Source organism: Urocitellus parryii, chromosome 7, assembly GCF_045843805.1.
Source record: "Urocitellus parryii isolate mUroPar1 chromosome 7, mUroPar1.hap1, whole genome shotgun sequence".
Classification (NCBI taxonomy): Eukaryota; Metazoa; Chordata; class Mammalia; order Rodentia; family Sciuridae; genus Urocitellus; species Urocitellus parryii.
In genome coordinates, this window is record NC_135537.1 from 183,118,605 (window position 1) to 183,138,224 (window position 19,620).

General features: G+C 58.1%; 1 protein-coding gene across 4 annotated transcripts in view; it reads left to right on the top strand.

Moving 5' to 3' along the window:
- The first annotated feature begins 1,374 nt into the window (after positions 1-1,374).
- Aspscr1 (ASPSCR1 tether for SLC2A4, UBX domain containing) overlaps positions 1,375-19,620 on the top strand; it is a 35,971-nt gene continuing 17,725 nt past the window's right edge. Inside the window, exons 1-7 of one of the 4 annotated variants that reach the window (XM_026410780.2) lie at positions 1,375-1,547; positions 2,563-2,618; positions 5,852-5,966; positions 7,616-7,716; positions 14,325-14,382; positions 16,167-16,240; positions 16,652-17,048. In XM_026410780.2, the coding sequence (XP_026266565.1) occupies positions 1,446-1,547; positions 2,563-2,618; positions 5,852-5,966; positions 7,616-7,716; positions 14,325-14,382; positions 16,167-16,240; positions 16,652-17,048 (903 nt within the window). In that variant the 5' untranslated portion in view covers positions 1,375-1,445. The other 3 variants (XM_026410779.2, XM_026410781.2, XM_077800821.1) reach the window with 3 other exon arrangements.

Below are 19,620 nucleotides of genomic sequence, written 5' to 3' on the forward strand. Positions count from 1 at the left end.
AAGTGGTTATGGAGAAAATATGATATTGATGGTCCCAAAGAGCTACTCACACCTGGCTTATTTATTACATGAAGAATATGTTGGCCTCATCCATGCCACTTTGCTGCCCCAAGTTTTAGCTGCAGGTTCCCAACTGTGGTATGTTGAAAGAAAATAGGCTCAGATTCTTTTGACAGTGTGGCTTGGATTGCAGGCTCTCAAGAGATCTGGGACATCTGTTTGTCTTGCCTGAGGGTGGGGACAAACCCACCCAGTTTCCCCAGGGCACCTTGTGGCTCAGGGACGGTTCCAGGTAGCAGAGTGTGTGGGCTGTCCCTTCACCTAGGCTTTTCCATCTCCCCACTTCTACACAGGCGTCGTCCATGTTTATCACGTGTCTGTGACACAGATGATACTGTTTACCAGAGCACCACAGCACGCGCGCCCAGGAGAGGCAGTTAAGCCGATATCTGGTGTGACCAGCATCGGGCAGCTGTGCTGGGGACAGCAAAAGTCCAGGACAGAATTTAGAGCTTTGCCAAGCTCGCGGCTTGGGGGACACCTGTGCAATGGTGGCTATGACTAGCAGCCCGTGGCTGGAGAGTGAAGGCAGTTCCCCCAAAATATGGGAGCCAGCAGCCTTCAGCTTGGATGGCTGAGGCCACCAGGGTGTTGCAGCATGTCCCCTGAGCCTCTGCTCAGCAAAGGGCTTGGCCAGGGAAGTCCTCTAGGCATGAAGTTAGGAGTGTGGCGCACTCAGGGGTCCTGGGACGTGTCCCCACTTCTCTATTCTCAGCTTTACAGAGGTCTTTTTTTTTCTTTTTTAAATTTATTTTTTAGCTTTTTGTGGTGCTGAGGGTGACCCAGCGCCCCGGCGCGCATGCCAGGCGAGCGCGCTGCCGCGGGAGCCACACGCCCAGCCCCACTTTCACAGAGGTCTCTACAGCACCTCCACCTCCACGGGTATCTCACTGTCTCCTCCAGCCACGAAGATGAGGGGGACAAGAGAGGCCAGGCGCTCGGTCAGTGAGGAGAGCCAGGCAGGGATGCTTGCCCTCGGCTTTCTGGGTAGACGAATGGGAGGCTAGGTCCAGGGGCTGGAGGGGTGGGGTCACAGGAGAGTGGGCACTGAGGACCAGCGGCGCGGGCATGGCTGCGGGGTTGGCGGGACCTCAGGCCTCGCTGTTCTCACTGGGGCGGGCTGACCGCCCGGTCGCACGCCGCGCCCGTTGGAGCGCACCGCAAGCCTAAGAGCCCTGGCGGCGGCCTTCTTCCCGGGCCGCGGCCGGCGGCACAGCCCGGACCGCAGCGGCCGGCACGTGGTTCTGGCCGCGCGGGGGCGGGGCCTGGCGGCAGGGGCGGGACCCGGCGCTGGCCCCGCCCCCGCGGCCGCGTGGCTGTGCGTCGCGGCTGTTGCCGATAAAGTTGTTTGAGGGCGAGCCGGCTGCGGGTCACGTGAGCGGAAGATGGCGGCCCCGGCGGGCGGCGGGGGCTCCGCGGTGTCGGTGCTGGCCCCGAACGGGAGGCGCCACACGGTGAAGGTGACGCCGAGTACCGTGCTGCTGCAGGTGCGGCCGGCGGCCCGGGGCGGGCGGGGGTCTCTGCGGCGGCCCGGGAGCGCCGGGGCGGGGCCCGGGGCGGGGCCTGCGGCGGCCAATGGTCGCCTCCCGCGCGGCGCCCCGCCCTCCTGGAGGTCCGCGGCTCGGGCCCGGGGGTCTCCGAGGGAGGCGGCACCCTGCGCGGGCGGGTGGTCGCGTCGCGAGTCTCCTCGAGGGCCCAGAGGCCACGGCGGCGCTCACTTGAGCCCAGCCTTCCGGGGCGTGGGGCAGGGGGCCATCCCTGTCCCTCTCATCCTCCCGGACCCTGGACGGGCCGGCTTTCGTGTCCGGAAGCGACTTGCTGAGTCACGCACTGCGCTTTTGCTGGGCGCTGCTTGTGACCTCGAATGATTTCAACTTAAAAGTGTTCATTGAGCCCCTGTTGTAGGGGACAGTGAGGGTCAAAGGACATGCGACCGGTGTCTGTGGCAGGAGACCACGGGGTCGGGTGGAGTGGGGGACGCGAAGTTCAGGAGTGGGAATTCTGGCTGCCGGGCCACAGGACCTACAGGAGTGACCCTTTTGATCTGGCTCCTGGGGAAGAGGGGCCAGGGTCTGGGAGCAGGTTTTCAAAGACTCTTAGGCCCAGGGCAGTCTGTCTCTGGGCAGGTTTGACCAGCGGGCAGAAATGAATAGTTTGAACTTTATTTTTTGGGAGAGACAATCTCAGGGCATGTGATACAAAGATATCTGTGGAGTGAGGACCAGAGAGCCCAGAGCGTGAATAGACCGTGTCCACATGAATAGTGTCCACATGAATAGACCGTGGAAATAAGGCAGGTCGTGGAGGTCCCTAGTTAGAAGAGGGGTGAGTGGACAGGACTTATGGGTTAGCTGCACAGGGCTTTGAGCTGCTGATCCAGTGGCCTTAGACCTGGTTTTGTCGGGACAGCCAAGCAGCTGGCTCTGCACAGATGGATGTGTCTGCCTTTCTGGGCAGGTGCCCTGGCCAACAATAGAGGTTCACTGTCCTTTAATCTCCCAGGTTCTGGAGGACACCTGTCGGCGGCAGGACTTCAACCCCAGTGAATACGATCTGAAGTGAGTGTGCTTGGGCTCAGCTGTGGGGTCCCAGTCTTATTTGCTTCCATGCCCCCAACATGTACTGTCTCTGGCTTGGAAGAGTCCCCTTGGGTGGCCTCAAGCAACAGAAGTATATTTGCCTTTTCTGGTGCCTGGAAGTCCAAATTCAAGGTGTGACAGAGCTGTTCTCTGCATGTCCTGAGGGAGAGTCCTTTCTCTCCTCTTCCAGCTTAGCTTCTGCAGGCCCAGGTACTTGGCTTGTAGCTGTATTATTCTCTGCCTCTGCCTTCACATGGCTTCTCTCTGCATTAGGAGGATACTTGTCATTGGGTTTAGGGCCCACTGGGTAATCCTGGATGATCTTATTCAAATCCTTAAGTACATCTGCAAAGACCCTTCTACCAAATAAGGTCACATTCACAGGTTGTGGGGTTAGGACATTGATGTGTCTTTTGTGGGCCTACATTCAACCTACAGAGGGCTTTAGTGCATTTGGTTGTATAAGTTTCTGGCAGGGGTCTGAAGACAAAGAGGTCCTGGGAAGAAATTCTGTAAACGGGGTGGAGCCTGGCAGCTCTGGCAGAGCATAGTCCTGGAGTTCCCTGCACAGTTCTGTGGAGATCCACAAGATCCTCCAGGGGTCTGAGGCCTAGGGGTGTCAGGACACTTGTGCTGGTGAGGGATGGGTTTCTGTCTTGCCGGGGAAGCTTTACATCTTAAAGATGTCCTGGCAGTGTGGTCCTGATGGTTGAGCAGAGGGCAGGAGCCTGCCTCGGCTTTGTCCACACAGCTCAAGGGCTTTCCAGGGAGGAGTTTCTCAGGAGTTATCATCATCGGGTGGTGTCAGCCTTCATGTCCCTCCTCCTGTTGTGTCTGTCTGAGAATCCCAGGACACATGCTTCAACTGGTGGGTCATTTCTGAGCATCCTGTCACAGAGTGTTGCTCCAACTCTGTTGACTGCCATCCATATGATGGTGTCTGGTTGGAGCCAATGAGTATAATTTTTCTTTTCTTGGTACCACAGATTGAACTGAAGGGCACTTAACCACTGAGCTACATCCCCAGCCCTTTTAATTTCTTATTTGAGGGCCAGCCGGCTGCGGGTCACTAAGTTGCTTACAGCCTTGCTAAGCTGCTGAGGCTGGCTTTGAACCTATCATTCTCCTGCCTCAGCCTCCCAAGCTGCTGGGATTACAGGTGAGGGCCATCATGCCCAGTTAATGAGTATAGTTTGAATGAGTTCCACTGCAACACTGTATTAGCTTTCCTCCTGTCTTCCTGTCATCACTAACCGTGCCATTGGTTTACAAAGCACTGCCATCCCTCTCCTGGGTGAGTGAGGCTCCTTTCTGCCCACTGCTCTTGATTCTCTTTGGACTTGCTGTCCTGTCTTACATTAGGTATTTATTTGGCAGTTTCCAGTCTGCTAGCCATGTTCAAGACACTATCAGTGTTGCCTCATTTCATTTTTTCCAAATGCCTTTGGGCTTTGTAAACTGCTAGAAATCCAGAAAACCTTGAGCAGTTGTTTCTAATGTTTTGCATTTGCAGTTGTGCTGACCACTCTCTGTATTCAGACTTCACATGAATTTCTCTCCTGAGTTCTGTAGTTTTCCTCTAAACTTTAATTAAAATAGAGTCCAGTGTCTGACTTCTGAGTGACAATAGTTCTCTTACTTGTTCTCCCATTGATTTCCTCTGATCCATATCTCTCTTTATTTTTTTTTTAATTTTAAAAATTTTTTAAATTTTAATTTGTTAGATAAGACAGCAGAATGTACTACAATTCATATTACACATATAAAGCACAATTTTTCATATCTCCGGTTGTACACAAAGCAGGGTCACGTGTTCGTGTTTTCGTAAGCGTACTTAGGGTGATGATGACCCCCATGCCCCCTCCCTTCCTCCCTCTCCCCCCACATGTCTCTTTTTAAATCGGAGCCAGTAACTTTGTTTTTTAAGATGGATGAGCAGGAACTTTTCTCAGGTGTGTGGGATCTGTCACAGTTGGGGTGGACCAGTGGTTCTTGCTTCCACACGGGTCCTGGGACCTGTGGGAGTTGGCATGAGAAGGTTGGGAAGGCTCCCGGGCAGGTGGCTCCTGCCCTGCCCACCCTGGCGAAGGCAGCATGGTGAGCTCCCCAGTGCCTGTCCTTCTTCTCCTCCTAGGGCAGGTGTGGAGTTCCTTGTGGGTCTGCGGCCAAGGTGTTTTGAGCTGGGTGTCAGGAGCCTTGCACTGAGGTCCTGGCTCTGCCTTCGCCTGGCCTGGGCTGCCTGCTGGCTCCTTGTCTGAGCTCCTCATCAGAAGGCACACTAGTTGTGACTGTGTGAGGCCATGCTTTCTGGAAGGGGCAGGCTCTTGAAGGCTGATCCCAGATGGGCTCAGGGCTGCTGCCTGTTTCTCCTTTCCTTGGATGCCATCTCTATGACTCACCAGGGCTTTTGGTCCCTGGTGCTTTTGAGAGAAGCCCTATTGTCTGGGCCTTTGGAAAACCTCTGACCCTCCCTGCTAGGGCTCAGAGAAGTCTTCAGGCTCACCTTGTTTTCCCAGGGATTTATGGTATTTTTTGCTGGCTAGGAGGCTCTTAGACCTCCAGGCCCTGGTTCACAGCTGACCCCCAGGAGATGGCAGAGAAATGACTGCTGCTGCAGGTGGGAGGCTATAGCTTTACTGTCTGCTCTTGCCCTGAGTTTACCCTGAGGATGTTGGGTTGGCCCATTCCTGGTGTGGTTTCTCTAGAATCTCTGCCTCCTCTGTTTGTCGCCTGGGTGTGGCCCCCTTGGAGGATGGGAGGAAGCAGGAGTGGTAGGGGGAGACTTTCCACTGGTGGAATATTTATTTTTTTGGTGTAGATGGGCACAACACAATGCTTTTTATTTTTATGTGGTGCTGAGAATCGAACCTGGGGCCCGCCCGTGCTAGGCGAGCGTTCCTCCGCTGAGCCCAGTCCCAGCCCCCGCCCCCATGTGTTTATTTCTTGAGGGTCTATAGGCCTCTGGGTCCAGAGGTTCATGATGCCAGTTTCCTGCTCCTCTCCCTGTCTCCCAGGCTTTCAGGCTGAGTCAGTGCTGTACTTCTCTTTCCTTCCTGAGCTCCCTGTGGTTGGGGACCTGCCTCTTTGCAGGTTGTAACTTTTTGCTCTTGTGGCCATGGGGCCTGCTCAGTGGGGAGCTGCCCTGCAGTTTGGATGGAGTCAGGACGAGTGTGGTCTGCAGGGCAGCAAGTGGCTTTGGTCTCTTTCCATAGGTTCCAGAGGACTGTGCTGGACCTCTCTCTCCAGTGGAGATTTGCCAACCTGCCCAACAATGCCAAACTAGAGATGGTGCCTGTGTCCCGGAGCCGTGAGGGGCCAGAGAAAACGGTAGGTATGTGGCCGGCAGTGAGGTGGGGGCTGCTTGCCTGGCTCTCGTTTGGGCTGTGAGCCAGGAAGGGCTGGAAGAGGAGGAGGGAGCCGGGGGCCTTCCTCGGTCAGGCTGGGGCAGTGTATCCTACCTGGTTCACTGGAAGCCAGTCATGGTCTCTGTCTGTCTGTCCCTTTCTGATGCCGCGTCGATCTCAGCCTGTCAGCAATGTTTGCCCACCAGGCTGACGTGTCTGGTCACAGAGTCATAAAGATATAGAACCCGAGGAGCCAGGTGGACCCCCAGCAGCTACTGCACGCCTTGGCCAGCAGCTGCTGCACGCCTCGGCCAGCAGCTGCAGAGCTTAGGCCTTGCCGTCCTTCTCTAGCAGGGCTTGCTGGCCCTGCTGCTGCTCACCACAGTCTCTCAGGTCCAGGCTGTTAGGTTTGGAAGGTAGCCTCTGTTGCAGATGAAAACGGCAGCAAGGGTGATGACTGTCCTCTTGACCAGCCGCTGCCCAGGCCTTTTCTCCTGTGATTGTGTTTTCCCTGCGTGGTGGGAAAGTGCTTTCTCATCAGACCAGGAGGCTCTGCCCTGGGGCATTGATAGCTCCCCAAGCCGTGGCTGGATTGTGCCGACCAGGACTCAGTGGGCTGGGACTGAGCCCAACACTGGTCTTTTGGTTGCTGCTGCGGTCCTCTCTGCTGCTGCTGCGTGGGAGGGAGCCTGGCTTCCCTCAGGGTTCCTCAGGTATGCGGGGTGAGTGGGAGGCCCAGGCACCCTGTCATGCAGGGAGTCCCTCCTCTGTGTTACTGGGGTTTGATGTAAATGTGCACTTAAAGAAAGAATCCCATGGTGAGAACAGCAGGGCAGCTGGACCAAGGTGTGTGGTCTGAGGGTGGAGCTCAGATCCACACCCAGGCTTTGTGCACCAGGGGATCTATTGCTTCCCTTTGCCGAGGGACCAGAAGGAATGCCTCCGTTTGGGTGTGCTCCTGAATGGGGACACAGTTATTAACAATAGATATGGGCCAGGTACAGTGGCATATGCCTGTAATCCCAGAGGCTTAGGAGGCTGGGGCAGGAGGATCACAGGTCCAAAGCCAGTCTCAGCAACTTCGAGAGGCCCTAAGCAAACTTAGTGAGACCCTATCTCAAAAATAAAAAGGGTTGGGGATGTGGCTTGGGGGTTCAGTGCTCCAGGGTGATCAATTACCAGTCCAAAAAGATTTGGAAAAGTAGTGTGCTCAGTTGTGAATAAAAATTCATAAAATGGCATGTGTCAGTTACATTTTGCCATGTAACAAATTTCTGGAAACTTGGCAACACACATCAATTACTGTCTCAGGGTTCTGGGGTTGGTCAGGGGCAGTTCGGCTCGGGGCCTCTGGTGATGCTGCACCAGGTGAGTGGAGTGTGACTTTCTGAGGATGCCTCTGGCACCAGGGGCATTTCCATGAGGGATTCTTCCTGTGGGGCCTGCACACCTGTGCCCCTGCATGTGCTGGTGCGACCCTTAAGGGCCCCTAAACCACTGGTGTCTCCAGGGTGTACAGAGTGGCAGCAGTGCTCCCCAGGTGGGTGCCTTCTGTTCCCTGGGATTCAAGTGAGGTTTGTTGGGATAGCTGCTCTTCTTGCTAACTGACTTCTCAACGTCCTGCCCTTCCAGGTTCGAATTGCTCTGCAGCTTGATGATGGCTCCCGGTTGCAGGACACTTTCTGTTCAGGCCAGACCCTCTGGGAGCTTCTCAGCCACTTTGCACAGACCAGGTGAGTGTTGGTGGGCAGGTCCCTGACTCTTTCTTGCCCGCTCCTGGCAGGCATGCTGCTGTGGCCCCAGGGTCTGAACCCACACTTTTGTGGCCAGGGCCCGAGCATGAGCCTTGCCCCAGGTGGTGCTGGTTGAGAGGACTGATGGGATGTGGAAGCTGCCCATTTACTGGTCAGGACCCAGTGCTGTGGGTGGCCAGTGGCTCCTCTCATTAAGCTTTCAGGCCTGACACAGCCTTGTCATTGCTCTCCAAGAGGAGCAGGAGCATGCCTCCAGCTCTGTGGGGACCGGAGAGGCCCCCCAGGGGCTTGGTGAGCAGAGAAGGGAGTGGTACTGGTGCCTCTTCCTGTGCCTGCTTTCCCTGGATAGATGGGGTCAGTGTTTGGGGGATCAGAAAAGACACTAACTCTGTGGTGTGAAATTCTTCATGAAAATGAATTGTCTTTTTTTTTTAATCCCTCAGGACTGGGGATTGGGTCCAGTGGGGCTGTACCGCTGAGCCACATCCCTAGCCCTTTTTATTTTTTACTTTGCAGCAGTATCTCATTAAATCACTGAGGTTGACCTTGAAGTTGGGATCCTCCTGCCTCAACCTCCCAAGTAGCTAGCATCAAGTATATGCCACTGTGCCCAGCTGGTCTTCTTAATAATATTGGCATGTGTTAGTTGCTGGCGGTTGATTTGTGGTTTAAGCTTTATTCTTGGATGTGTGAAAGTGGTAGCCTTTTAAGTTTGGGTCTTTTCATTGTGGGATGGAAGTCTCTGTTCACTTGACAGGCCTCACCAGCAGAGCAGAAGGAGTAGTGCTGACTGTGAGGCTCTGTTGCTCCATTCTCGGGGCCTTTGTGGTCCCCTCCGTTGCATGGGTGTGTAGACAAGATGAGCGGGGGTGTCTCTAGCACTGAGAACAGGGCCTGGTGTGGGGGTTGTGTGTGGGAAGTGGCTCTGCCTGCCAGAGGCCACTGTAGAGAGAGACTGCTCTGGACCCTAGTGGGTGGGTGGAGTGCCCAGCTGTCCTCAGCTGCACTAAGGATGAGGCACTAGGGTCTGCAGGCTGGGCTCTCGGCAACCCTGACAACGGCAGTTTTGATGGAGCCTGGTTTGAAGGTTTAAGATGAGTGGATGCCCCAGGAGTGCAGCTGCCCCTGAGGCAGGGGAATGAAGAGGACGAGATGGCTACTGGCTGGTTGGGAACTGTGTGTTAGTCACTGTCCTCAGAGGACATGCAAGGTCATCAACATGGGGATGGGCTGCAACGGAGCACTTGGATGAAGGTGGTCTGGGGCTGCAGGTGTGTGTGCAGCCAGGAGTGCCTCAGGCAGGGTGTTGGTCCATGGCGGCTGTGGTCACACGGACTGGCTCCTTCTCTGGTTGTGGGCTTCAGAGCCAGAGTGTGCACAGCCTCCCAGGCTGGGGCCAGCACGCACCACTGGCCGGCTCATGACCACTGCTGGTCACCCTCCTGGTGGCTGTGTGGCTGACTCCTCTGAGGATAGAGGCTGCGCCTCCTCGGTGGGTGGAGGAACTGTGGGCACCCTAGTGGAGGGTGGAGAAAAGAGGGCAGAGGGTCAGTCAGAAGCCCAGTGAGATCTTCAGCCTCTCCTGTGGGTCTCTGGAGAGCAGTGCCGAAGGTTTGAGGGCCCAGTGCCGAAGGTTTGAGTGTGTGGAAGACCCTCATCAGGGGTCATCACTGTGAAATGCCGGACGTTCCGCAGCTGTGAGGGAGGGCAGGCCTGGGAATTCTGCGTGGGTGGAGAAGTGCCTTCAGAATCCCAGAAAGGTTCCAGTGTTGCCCACACCCCAGGGGGGGAACTGCGGCCTGTGCTTGGTGGAGTCTCTTGAGGAGAGTCAGCACCCAGGACAGACAGCCCCAGGGGACACGCCTTCTGGGCCTGGTACTGCCTGGGGTGGCGGTCCCAGGGCTGCACACGGCAGCAGGATTCTCGGTGGCTCGTGGACTGTACCTCATTTATTGTCATCTTGGTGGTGGGTGGGTACAAAGACGAGGACATGGCCCCGAGTGTCCTGGAGTGGACTCTGGGGCAGGCCAAGGGTGTTCACAGAAGCCTCCTAGGCTGGGTGACTGTAAATGGTGAAGTGTGGCTGGAGGGGAGGGTGGGGCAGCGCTTCCACCTGGAGGAAGGGGCCATAGAGGCTATGGAGTCTGGAGGTCACAGCCTGGGTGACAGTTGGAGTGTCTGTCAAGGATGTTCATGACAGCTCATGGACATGGGAAGGCTGTGTGGGAAGAGGTTTGGCCTGCCCTTTCTGGCCATGATTGTGTAGACCCCCTTGTGGAGAGTGTCTTCATTGCTTTTCCCACTTCCCTCCTCTGCTGGGTGACAGGACTGCCTTTTGTACCTGACCAACTCTCCAGAGCCGCAGCCAGTTGTTGCCCAGCGTGTGGCCTGCACAGGCAGTGGGAGTGGGCTGCTGGCCGAGGACCACCCTTAGCTCCTCCCTTAGGATAAGTTCCAGAGCCAAAATTGCTGAACCAAGAGACATTTCAGCTCTGGAAGTGCAGAACCAGTTTTGTCTTTGAAGTTGGTGCTCCTCACTGGGAAGCAGGATGGAGGCCCCTTGCGTGCGTGCGTGCGTGCGTGCATGTGTGTGCGCGCACGTGTGTGTGTTTTTCCAGTTCCATGGTGAGGGCTCCAGGCCCAGTGAGCACAGGCTGGGGACAGAGCAGAGGGTCCACTGGGAACTGAGACCTCCCTGATTCAGAGATGTCTGCATGAAGTGAGGAGGAGCATGTGGTCTGGTTCTGGGACCCCCAGTCTCCCCAGACTGGGACAGGAGAGAAGCTGGCTGCCCCCTGGTACTTCCGGAAAGTGGGAGAGTATGAGAACCACACAGGTGCTGGGCCTGGTTAGGTGTGCTCAGGTTGGGGATCGCAGACCCACACCTGCTAGGGAGCCCTCTGGAGATCAGCATGGCATGGGGGTCATGCTCGGTGTGTCGGGGACCACCAGGTGGTCTCCTAGGCTGGAGCCAGTGATGTTAGGTAGGGCCTTCCATCTGAACATGGATGTGGCCCATACCTGGCCCCCAGCCTCTGGAGCAGCTCTGGGAATACCACACAAGCAATGGCCGTCAGGTCATGAAGGAACTCAGAATTTCCTAGCACTCTTGTTAAGCAGAAAGTAATAATGGACATAATAATTTTAGTAATGTTTGTTTAGCTCAGTGTACCAAAGTAGCATTCTTCAAGCACGCAATCAACGGGAAGACGAGGCCCCTTATGTGGGCCTGAAGTTCTTGGCACTGGGTATGTCTCCCTGGTGTCTGGGCCACTGCTGCTCCTGCCTGCCTGGGTTGGACCTTCAGTCTGGCTGCAGTGCCCTTCAGCGATGAGCCGCAGCATCGGGCGGTCAAGATGTTACCATGGGCAGGCCTGGGAAGAGCACGTCTACAGCCATGTGCAGAGGCCAGGAGCACGTGGAGCGGATGCTGGGGGCTTTTGGGGGCCTGAGTGTCATCCAGGTGGGGGACCTGTGAGGAGCTCCAGGAGGTTGGTGTGGGGTGTAAGGGACAAGTCAGGTAGCATCCTGCTGCCCGTGGGGCAGCCCTCAGAGCAGCTGTTGAGCAGGCACAGTTCTGCATGGCCAGGTGAGCTTGGAGGAAGGGGAAGCTGGAAGCTACATCAAGGGCTGAGCCTGGGTGGGAGAAAGCCCGACATGTGTTGAGCACAGATGCCGAAGTCCCCAGACTGGAACTCGCTGCCTGGGCAGAGCCCCAGTCAGGCTGGAGTGCCCTTCTGTAAGGAGCCTCGGCCGCCTCTGCTCCACTCGGGCCCAGCCCGCCCCAGGGGGCGCTCTCAAGTCAGTTTGCAGGTACTGGGGGTTTGGGTGAGTGTCAAGTCCATGAACTGGCTACACAGGGGACTCAGCCCCTCCTCTCCTCCCCAAGTGTGACTGCCTCCCGCCCTGGTGTGCCTCCCGTTCCCTGGCTGTCTCATATCCTGCCCCTCTGTGAGTGGGACCTACGTTTCTTGGAACGCCAAGTGGGCTGCAGGGAGTGGCTGCAGTGAGAACAGGGCTCTGAGCATAGCCCGTGGACGCACTTAGGATTGCTTTGTGGGCCCAGTGGACAGCTGGCTCTGAACTCCTGGTCACAGCTGCTTTTCCTCAGGACTCGCCTAGGCTCAGCTGCTGCCCTCTTTGCTCCTTCCAGCCTGAACACGGGGCAGGGGGCAGGGAGCAGGTCTGTACTGTCGTGTGGTGGTGGCCAAGACACCTTGCCTGGCTCTCCGGGCCCCCTGAGCAGGAGCATCCACTCTGCCGGCAGTCACGGCTCTGCTGGTCTTGCTAGCTTTTGTCGGCATGTGTCATTCTTGTGTGGGGAACACAAAATTTTCTTGGCAGTGTGTTTGTACCAGCTCTGGCTTGTTCAGGGCCAAACAGTCGTTACAGACACCGCCTGTCCCCAGCACACGGTGCACCACACAGCAGCTGGGCCCTGAGTGGGCAGACAGTCTACCCCTCAGGGGGTGATGAGCTTTGTGGTGGGTGGAACTTGTACCCAAGGCTAGCAGCCGTGGCATCTCTGCTCTGCCCAATCATCCAAGCTGGCCCTTGGCTCTGACCAGGGAATGTTTGCTGGCCTTTGAGGACTGGGACCTGACTGGCGCCCCCAGCACCCTCTCTTTGGCCGAGGGGTGTCTCATGTGAGTGGGTAGCACCACAGGAACCACGGGTGCACTGGTTGTCTCTCCCTCCAGGCTCGCCTGGCCTGTGGTGCACGGCAGGTCTTCAGAACCTGAGGGTTGTGCAGGAGGCCTCTGTAGACCTGCCACCTGGCAGGGAGCTCTGCTTGCTGGTCTGAGTGGCTGAAGGTCTGGGAGGGATTTTAGTGCCCTCCCTTGGCCTCTGGCCGCTCCTCAGTCTTACACAAGCGAATCTGACCCACCTGGGTTTCTTCTGGAGAAGCCACGTGTCGGAGCCCGTCCAGGCTTTGACGTTGTCCTGCTGTGGCACCCCTGCTTCAGGGAGCCCTGGCCACGCTCTGCCGGCATCAGGGCCAGGGGGAGTCCCTGGTTGAGTGGTGCGGCCAGCTGTGTGACCTGAAGCTGTCTGTCACATTCAAGGCTTTCCCAGACGACTTGTGGCCTGAGCTCCGTTTCCTTAGGTTGTGTGTGTGGCTGGGACCGAGCACCTGAGAGCAACAGCTTGAAGGAGGAAAGGTTCATCTTGGCTCGTGGTTCTGGAGGCTTCGGTCCCTAGCCCTTGGGCTTCAGTGGCAGTGCTTGGTGGCAGAGGGTGTGGTGGAGCCAGCTGCTCATCACAGGGGCTGGAAGCAGGGTGGGGGAGGAGGGGTTGGGGCCAAGGTCGAGTCCCCAAAGGCAGGTGCCTTGAGGACCCACTTGCTTCAGCTAGGTCCCACCTCCTGGTTTCCAAACCTCCCAGGGCCCATGGAGCTGTGAGTAACCCAGGAAGAGAGCAGAGCTCTTGCCGTCAGACGCTCTACAGTATGCTCTAAGGGGTGGGGGGGCTGCAAACCCGCTTGGTGCCCAGGTTCCCTGCCTGGTGGTCCCAGTGCCTGTCCTTGGCCCTCCCAGGCTGCAGCCCATCCAAGCCTTGCCTTACCTAGTCTCTGCCCTGCCTTCTGGTTGCCAGCGCGGACCCACGCCCCTTGCTGCTCGAGCCCTGCCCCACATCATGTGGCTGACTGATTTGGGCAGTCAGGCCTGAGCTGAGCGTGGGGCCAGGGATGGGCACAGCCTTGGTGGGACCATGCCTGGGGGTGGTGGGGGTGGTGGGGGGTGTTAATGGGGTGGGTCCCTTTGGGTCTGGTGTTTCCCAGCCTATTCCTGCTCTTGTCCCCAACTTGTGTTGGTCCCTGGGAGCTCAGCTTCCAGGTGGCCTTCTGGGCAGGCATGGACCAGCGTGTTTGCAGTGCCACGGCCTCACTGTGTAAAGGTCCTCTTCAGAGCCTGTCTTGTCCCACTCGACACCACGGGTGTTGAACTGTGCTTCACCAGGAGGTGCCACTGTCCCTGTCCATGCCCTGCGGTCATCTACTGGGCCCTGCGGACTGCCATGTGCTCTGTGGTCAAGGACTGGCATTGTAGTACTTAAAGACTGCTGCGTCTACACCCCAGTGAGCCCCATGGGCTGGGCAGAGGGGACAGCATATGGCAATGCTCGTGGCCTTGGGGACTTTACCTCTTGCTCCAAGTCCACCTGATGGCTTTGCATGCCGAACTGGTCCTGGCCATCTCGGGTCAGTGGCCCTCTGAGAGGCATCTTGAGATGGAAACCCAGATCCCAGGACCTTGATACCTGTCTCGGGCCCTGGCCTAGCACACAGCAGAGTGTAGCACCCTTGGCAGCGTGCTGCTGCTGGGGTTGTCTAGGGTTGACGGTCCCTCTCTCTCGAGGCTGCGTGCCAATGGCTGGGACCTTCTCCGGGCTCTGCTTGGCTGTCGGCTCCCTCCTCCCAGTGGTCAGGGGTGGATGGGGTGTGGGAGGCTATGCCAGGCTGGGCTGCTTGGCTGAGGGCTGTGGCCCTAAGCCCCCAGGGCCCCCTGCCCCCAGCTGGGCTGGGTGCCTGGGGCTCCTAGCTGTCCCACCCAGAGGCCCCTGACAGCACTCTTTCCTCCACCCAGAGAGCACGTGCAGCAGCCGGGAGAGGCGACCCCTGTCTGTGTGTACATGAGGGACGAGGTAGGTGCCGGCCACCCACCCCTGCCCGTTGCCATGCTCAGCCAGCCCAGCCCGCTCTCCAGGCTGGAAACTGCCCACCATCTTCAAAGCTCAAAGCGGCAGCCTGGGCGGTGGCTCCTGAGAGCCAGCATGTTTTATGGAAAGAAGCGGCACAGCCGGCCCACTGGGACCAGCCGCGCCGCCCAGGCTGCTCCCGAAACCTCCCTCAGTGGCCTGTTTGTTTTTTCAGCTTCTCTCAAAGCCCAAGAGTTACAAAAGTGGTTTCATTTTAATAAATATTTGCTTTGCTCCGTGTTTTGATCTTTTTCAAAACTGAGCACAGCGAGGCCGAGGCAAAGTCTGGCCCCAAGGCCCTGCCGCCCTGCAGCCTGCCTGCCATGGTGGGGACCCTCCTAGTGCCTGGTCCTGTGGCCTCACAGGGGCTTTTTGTTTCAACCCTGGCCCAGTGCCCTTTGCTGGCTTGGGGCAGAGTGGGGGACACGGTCCCTGAGAGGCTGGGACAGCCCTTGTGTGGACAGGACTTCCCCCTGTTGTTCCCAGTCGAGGTCCCCTGACCTGAAGCTGTGAGGGGACCAGGAAGCTGCTCATGCCAGCGCGTCCTGGGGAAGAGATGGGCCACAAGGCCTCCGGGACTAGGCTGACCGCTGGGATGTGGCCATGCACCCTGGCTGTTGTGTTCAGCCCTCAGAGGGACGATCCTCTCCAGAGGCTGCTCCTCAAAGAGCTTACGTTAGCTCAGTGGGTGTAGACAGCTGGGCCTGGGCCCTGTCCATCCTGAGCCCTGTGCATCCAGAGCTGAGTGTCAGGAATGACTGTTGAGGGCGGGATGTTGCTCAGTGGTGGAGTATGGTGCTGGGTTCAGTCCCTGGCAAAACACAACCCAAAGTGGTCCTTGAGAGGGGAGGACTAGTCAGGTAGGTTAGTGACCCTGAGGCAGCACTGGCCTGGAGGGCAGCTGTGGCTGCTGGTGGCATGGTGGGGAAGAAGCTGGGCTGGCCACAGCCAGACAGGGTGCAGAGTGGGTACTGCCACCCTGGCCAGGCCAGCAGAGCCCGTGGGACTATGTTCTGACCTGGGGTCGCTGTGGCTCAAAGGGTTCTGAAGAGTCAGAGCCATGGACGGGCTCCCTCCACAGAGGAGGCTGGTCCTGCTGGAGCCTGGCCAGCAGCTGTGGAGCTGGTGAACCTGACCGGCCCCCCAGTGTCTAGACCCCTGAGGCCTGGGCTGTCTGCTGTCCCTGCGTCCTGCCGCAGTGCAGTGGGCTGTGAGGGGCCTGGGAGTGCTGGGGAAGAGGCCCTTCTCTGAACAGGCTGTTCTGGGCAGACTTGGCAGTCATTTTGGCCAGTGGTGGCCATGGGCCTAGTGTTCACAGATCAAGGTGGGCAATTTTGGTGGGTATGGGGCCTGTTCTCTGCGCTCACCTCAGTGCGCTCCCCCCATCCATTCCCACTGGCCGGCAGCTTTGGGCAGGGCTACGGGCCTCAGGGTGGCCCCCACCCAGCCCATCCTTCTCTCCCAGCCTCAGTGGGCTCAATTCACAGCTGAGGAGGCCAGGCTGGGTGGAGAAAGATGGTCACGGGGCCTCACCAGCTGCAAGTCGGGTTGTTGGACCTTGCAGAGCTCGTGGGCTCACAGAGCTCAAGGGCAGAGGAAGGCCTGGGTGGGAGAGGGCACTGGTCAGAGGAGCCCCAGCCTGGGCCTGCTAGGTCTTTATCAGCGAGGGCTTGGGGTGTTGCCTGGCATCTGGGAGAAGGACTTAAGAGTCCTGTTTGCCTTTCCTACAGGTAACTGGCGGAGAGGCCCTGCGGAGCACAACGCTGCAGTCACTGGGGCTGACCGGGGGCAGTGCCACCATCAGGTAAGGGCAGAGCAGTACTGGGTTTGGAGTTCCATTTAGTTAAAAATAAAATGTGTGCTCGGCCAGGTGCAGTGGCCACACCTGTAATCTCAGCGACTTGGGAAGCTCAGACAGGAGGTTCGCAAGTTCAAGGTCACCCTAAGCAATTTAGTGAGACCTTGTCACAAAAAACACATAAAGGGCTGGGGTGCGGCTTGGTGGTAGAGCCCCTGGGTTCAATCCCCACACAAAAGAAAACAAAACAAACCCGAGATCTCAAAGGAAAGAGAGAGGGAATGTGGAAAGTAGGAGAGGAGGTGCGGGAGCTCGGGCCACCCCTCTGTGAGGTGCCCTCAGAGGGTGGGACTGGAGAAAGTGGAGAAGGTCCTGTCCTCTGCTCTGTGGTATCCACTCACTTTCTGGCTCCCCCAGGTTTGTCATGAAGCAATGTGACTCTGCAGGCCAGCAGGAGCCTGGGGCCATGGGGAGCAAGACCCCAGGAAGCCCGGCCTCCTCCACGTCAGCCACCCAGGCCACTGGCAGCCCTCTGCCCCTCTTAACATCAGGGGGGCTCATCAGGGGCGACCTGAGGTCTCAGGATGATACGGGCAGCTCAGAGCCAGGAGACGCTCAGACAAAGCAGAGCACAAAGAAGCCTGCGTCCGCCCCCTTTGTTCCTTTCTCTGGTGGGGGACAGCGGCTGGGGGGCCCTTCGCAGAGCGCGAGGTCTCCAGTCTCACCCTTGGCCATGTCGCCCAAGTCCTTCTCCTGCCCTGGAGGTCCCTCCAAACCCAAGAAGTCAAGGCCTGGCGAGGAGCCCCAGCAGGAGGTAAGGGTGCGGTGGACCAGGGGGACCTGATCAGCCAGGGCTGGCAGCCACGGCTGCGTCTCAGTGGTGACTTGTTCTGGTTAGGTGTTTAGTCTGATGGGCTCTGATGCCCACTGTTCATGGCACCACCAAGTGTTTCTGCCACCTGGAGCCACCCTGAATCTGACCCGCTCTTCTGCACAGACTGGAGAAGCTGCTGTCCACCCTCCTGCCCAGCTGGGAGGGTTTTTCTGGGGGGAATTCAACCCTGTGGTGCGCAATCACTGAACTACAGCCCCAGCCCTGGCATGGAGATTCTCGTCAGCTTCAGTCAAACTGTGCTGGGAGAGAGAACCTGGGAAGCAGCTGGGTCAGCAGCTGCTGGCCTGGGTGACCTGTGACGCGCCTCCTCCCTGGCGGTGACCTTGTGAGGGCAGCTCCCTGTTGAGCGCGGCACCCTGTGGTCCCATGGCATTTGGCATCTCAGTTCTGGGGCCATCTTTGTCCTGCCATCCCAGTAATGCCCACCCCCACCACCTGAGGCGGTCTCAGCAGGTGGGTGCTGATGGGTGGATGAATGGCTACTGGGAGCAAGCTCCTGCCCTGCCTGGGGCTGCACACCTGCAGGAACCATCTCTGCTTCCCACTGGGCCCTCAAGGAGTGTGCACCTTCTGCCTCTTTCCCTGCACTGTCCAGTGGCCCTGGCCAGTGGCAGCCATGGCAACTCCTGAGCAGGTGAAGTCCGCCCTGTTGATCAGGTCCTGCCTGGAGTCTCGGCCTGGCCCCTCTTGGATTCCGTAGCCAAGGCCAAACGGCTTCCGCCAGTCCCCTTGGAAATGTGGTGAGGCCTTCATCCTCTCCAGAACTACCTCAGCTCCGCCTGGGTGTGGCTCTTGCTCATCCACTGTGTGCCACAAGTCCCCATCTTCCCCAGCAGTCATAGCTTCCTTGCAGATTTCCCAGGAATCACTCAGGTTCTTGGATGTGCTAGGTTCCTCTCCCCAAGGGCTTGGTTCCAGGGAAGGTTCAGGAGTTCAGCAAGCAGGCTCTGTCAGGACTCAAGCCTGCAGCTGCTGGCTCAGAAATAGGGAGGGTCTCTTCCTCTGGCCAGCATCACCTGAAGCTAGTCGTGCCTGGCCGGGGCATGGCTGGGCCTGACACTCGGTGCCCTGCATCCTGAAGGAGGGAGCTTGTTTGGAGAAGGTGTTAGGTGTACCCTTTCCTGCCTTGGTGTTAGGGACAGCAGTGGACACCCAACATCCTCACCCTCAGAGCCTGCCCATGAGCCAGCCTGGCCTGACATTGTAACCCGAGAGTCGGTTCCTGCCCTGCCCAAGGCAGGGCATCTACAGGTGCTGCTTCTGCAGCCTGCAGACAGGAGGAGAGCGCGGCCGAGGTGTCGGTGTCCCGCCTGGGGAGGGCCAGCCCTCTCCTCCCACTGCAGCAGCTCTGCCCACTCCTACGGGCGTGGATGTCCTCAGGGTCCACTTAGATTTTATTTGTGAGAAGGATCCTGCTGCTAAAGAGGCTTTGCAGCTGGTGAGTTTCCTGGTGGCGGGCTGCCAGAGGGCTCTGAGGGTGGTCACAGAAATTCCTGGAGGGGCAGTTCATCCCTGCGAGGCCTGGCCTGGGTGGTGCCCTGTGCCGGCCAGTCTGCCTGGTCGTGGGCTGGCGTCCTCTCAGCCCCGGTGCTGATGCTTGTGCAGTGGGACTTGCGGAGGGGGCTGTAGTGCTGTAAGCAGCTGGAAGGTGACTCGTCAGCCCCAGGGAAGTGGCCACGGGGTGCCGTTCTTGCACCAGGAGGGAGCCACAGTGATTCCTTGGGTAGCCAGGTGCCTGGGTGGCTCTGGCTGTCTGATCTGGGGAGCTGCCCTGTTGGTTGGGGACATCTTGCCAGGGCCTGTAGGCGTTCATGTGCTGATGAGCAGGGCCATGTGCGCTCTTGTGGGACACAATACCTCCAGAAAGAGTGTCTCTCAAGTGTGTGGACCGGGTGTGCTTAGTGAGCCACACTCGGTTCAGAGGAAGAGCAGGAAGGTCCTGAGTTGTCATGGATGCCCACTCGGCCCTGTGGAGGCAGGAGGGGTCCGCCTTGCCACTTGGCAGGATTCTACAGCTATTACAGCACAGGGACAGGAGAAGCAGCCCCTGGGGGTGGACAGGCTGTGGACAGGCCCCGGAGGAGAAGCCCCTGTCTCTAAAGTACAGGGGAGGACAGCAGCCCAGCAGGTGTGGGGGACAGCCACCTGCTCTTATATTCCTCCAAACAAAGGTCCTGGGGGCAGTTGGAGAGTGGTGCATTAGATGACAAGGCAAGACTTCAGCCTTTGGAGTCTGATTCCTGTTGATTCCTGCCCAGGCCTCCACAGCCTGGGCGGGGCGGGCGGGGATTGCCTGGAAGAGGCAGCTCAGGTCCTGCCCAGTGTGCCACGGAGGCTCTTGTGTCTTGTCTTAGAAGCAGAGAAGGGTGCTGGGCGTGGTGGCCATACCTGTAATTCCAGCCACTCTGGAGGCTGAGGAAGGAGGATCATAAGTTTGAGGCCAGCCTGGGCAAGAAGCCAGTCTCAAAAAAATCTTCTCTCAAAAGAAATA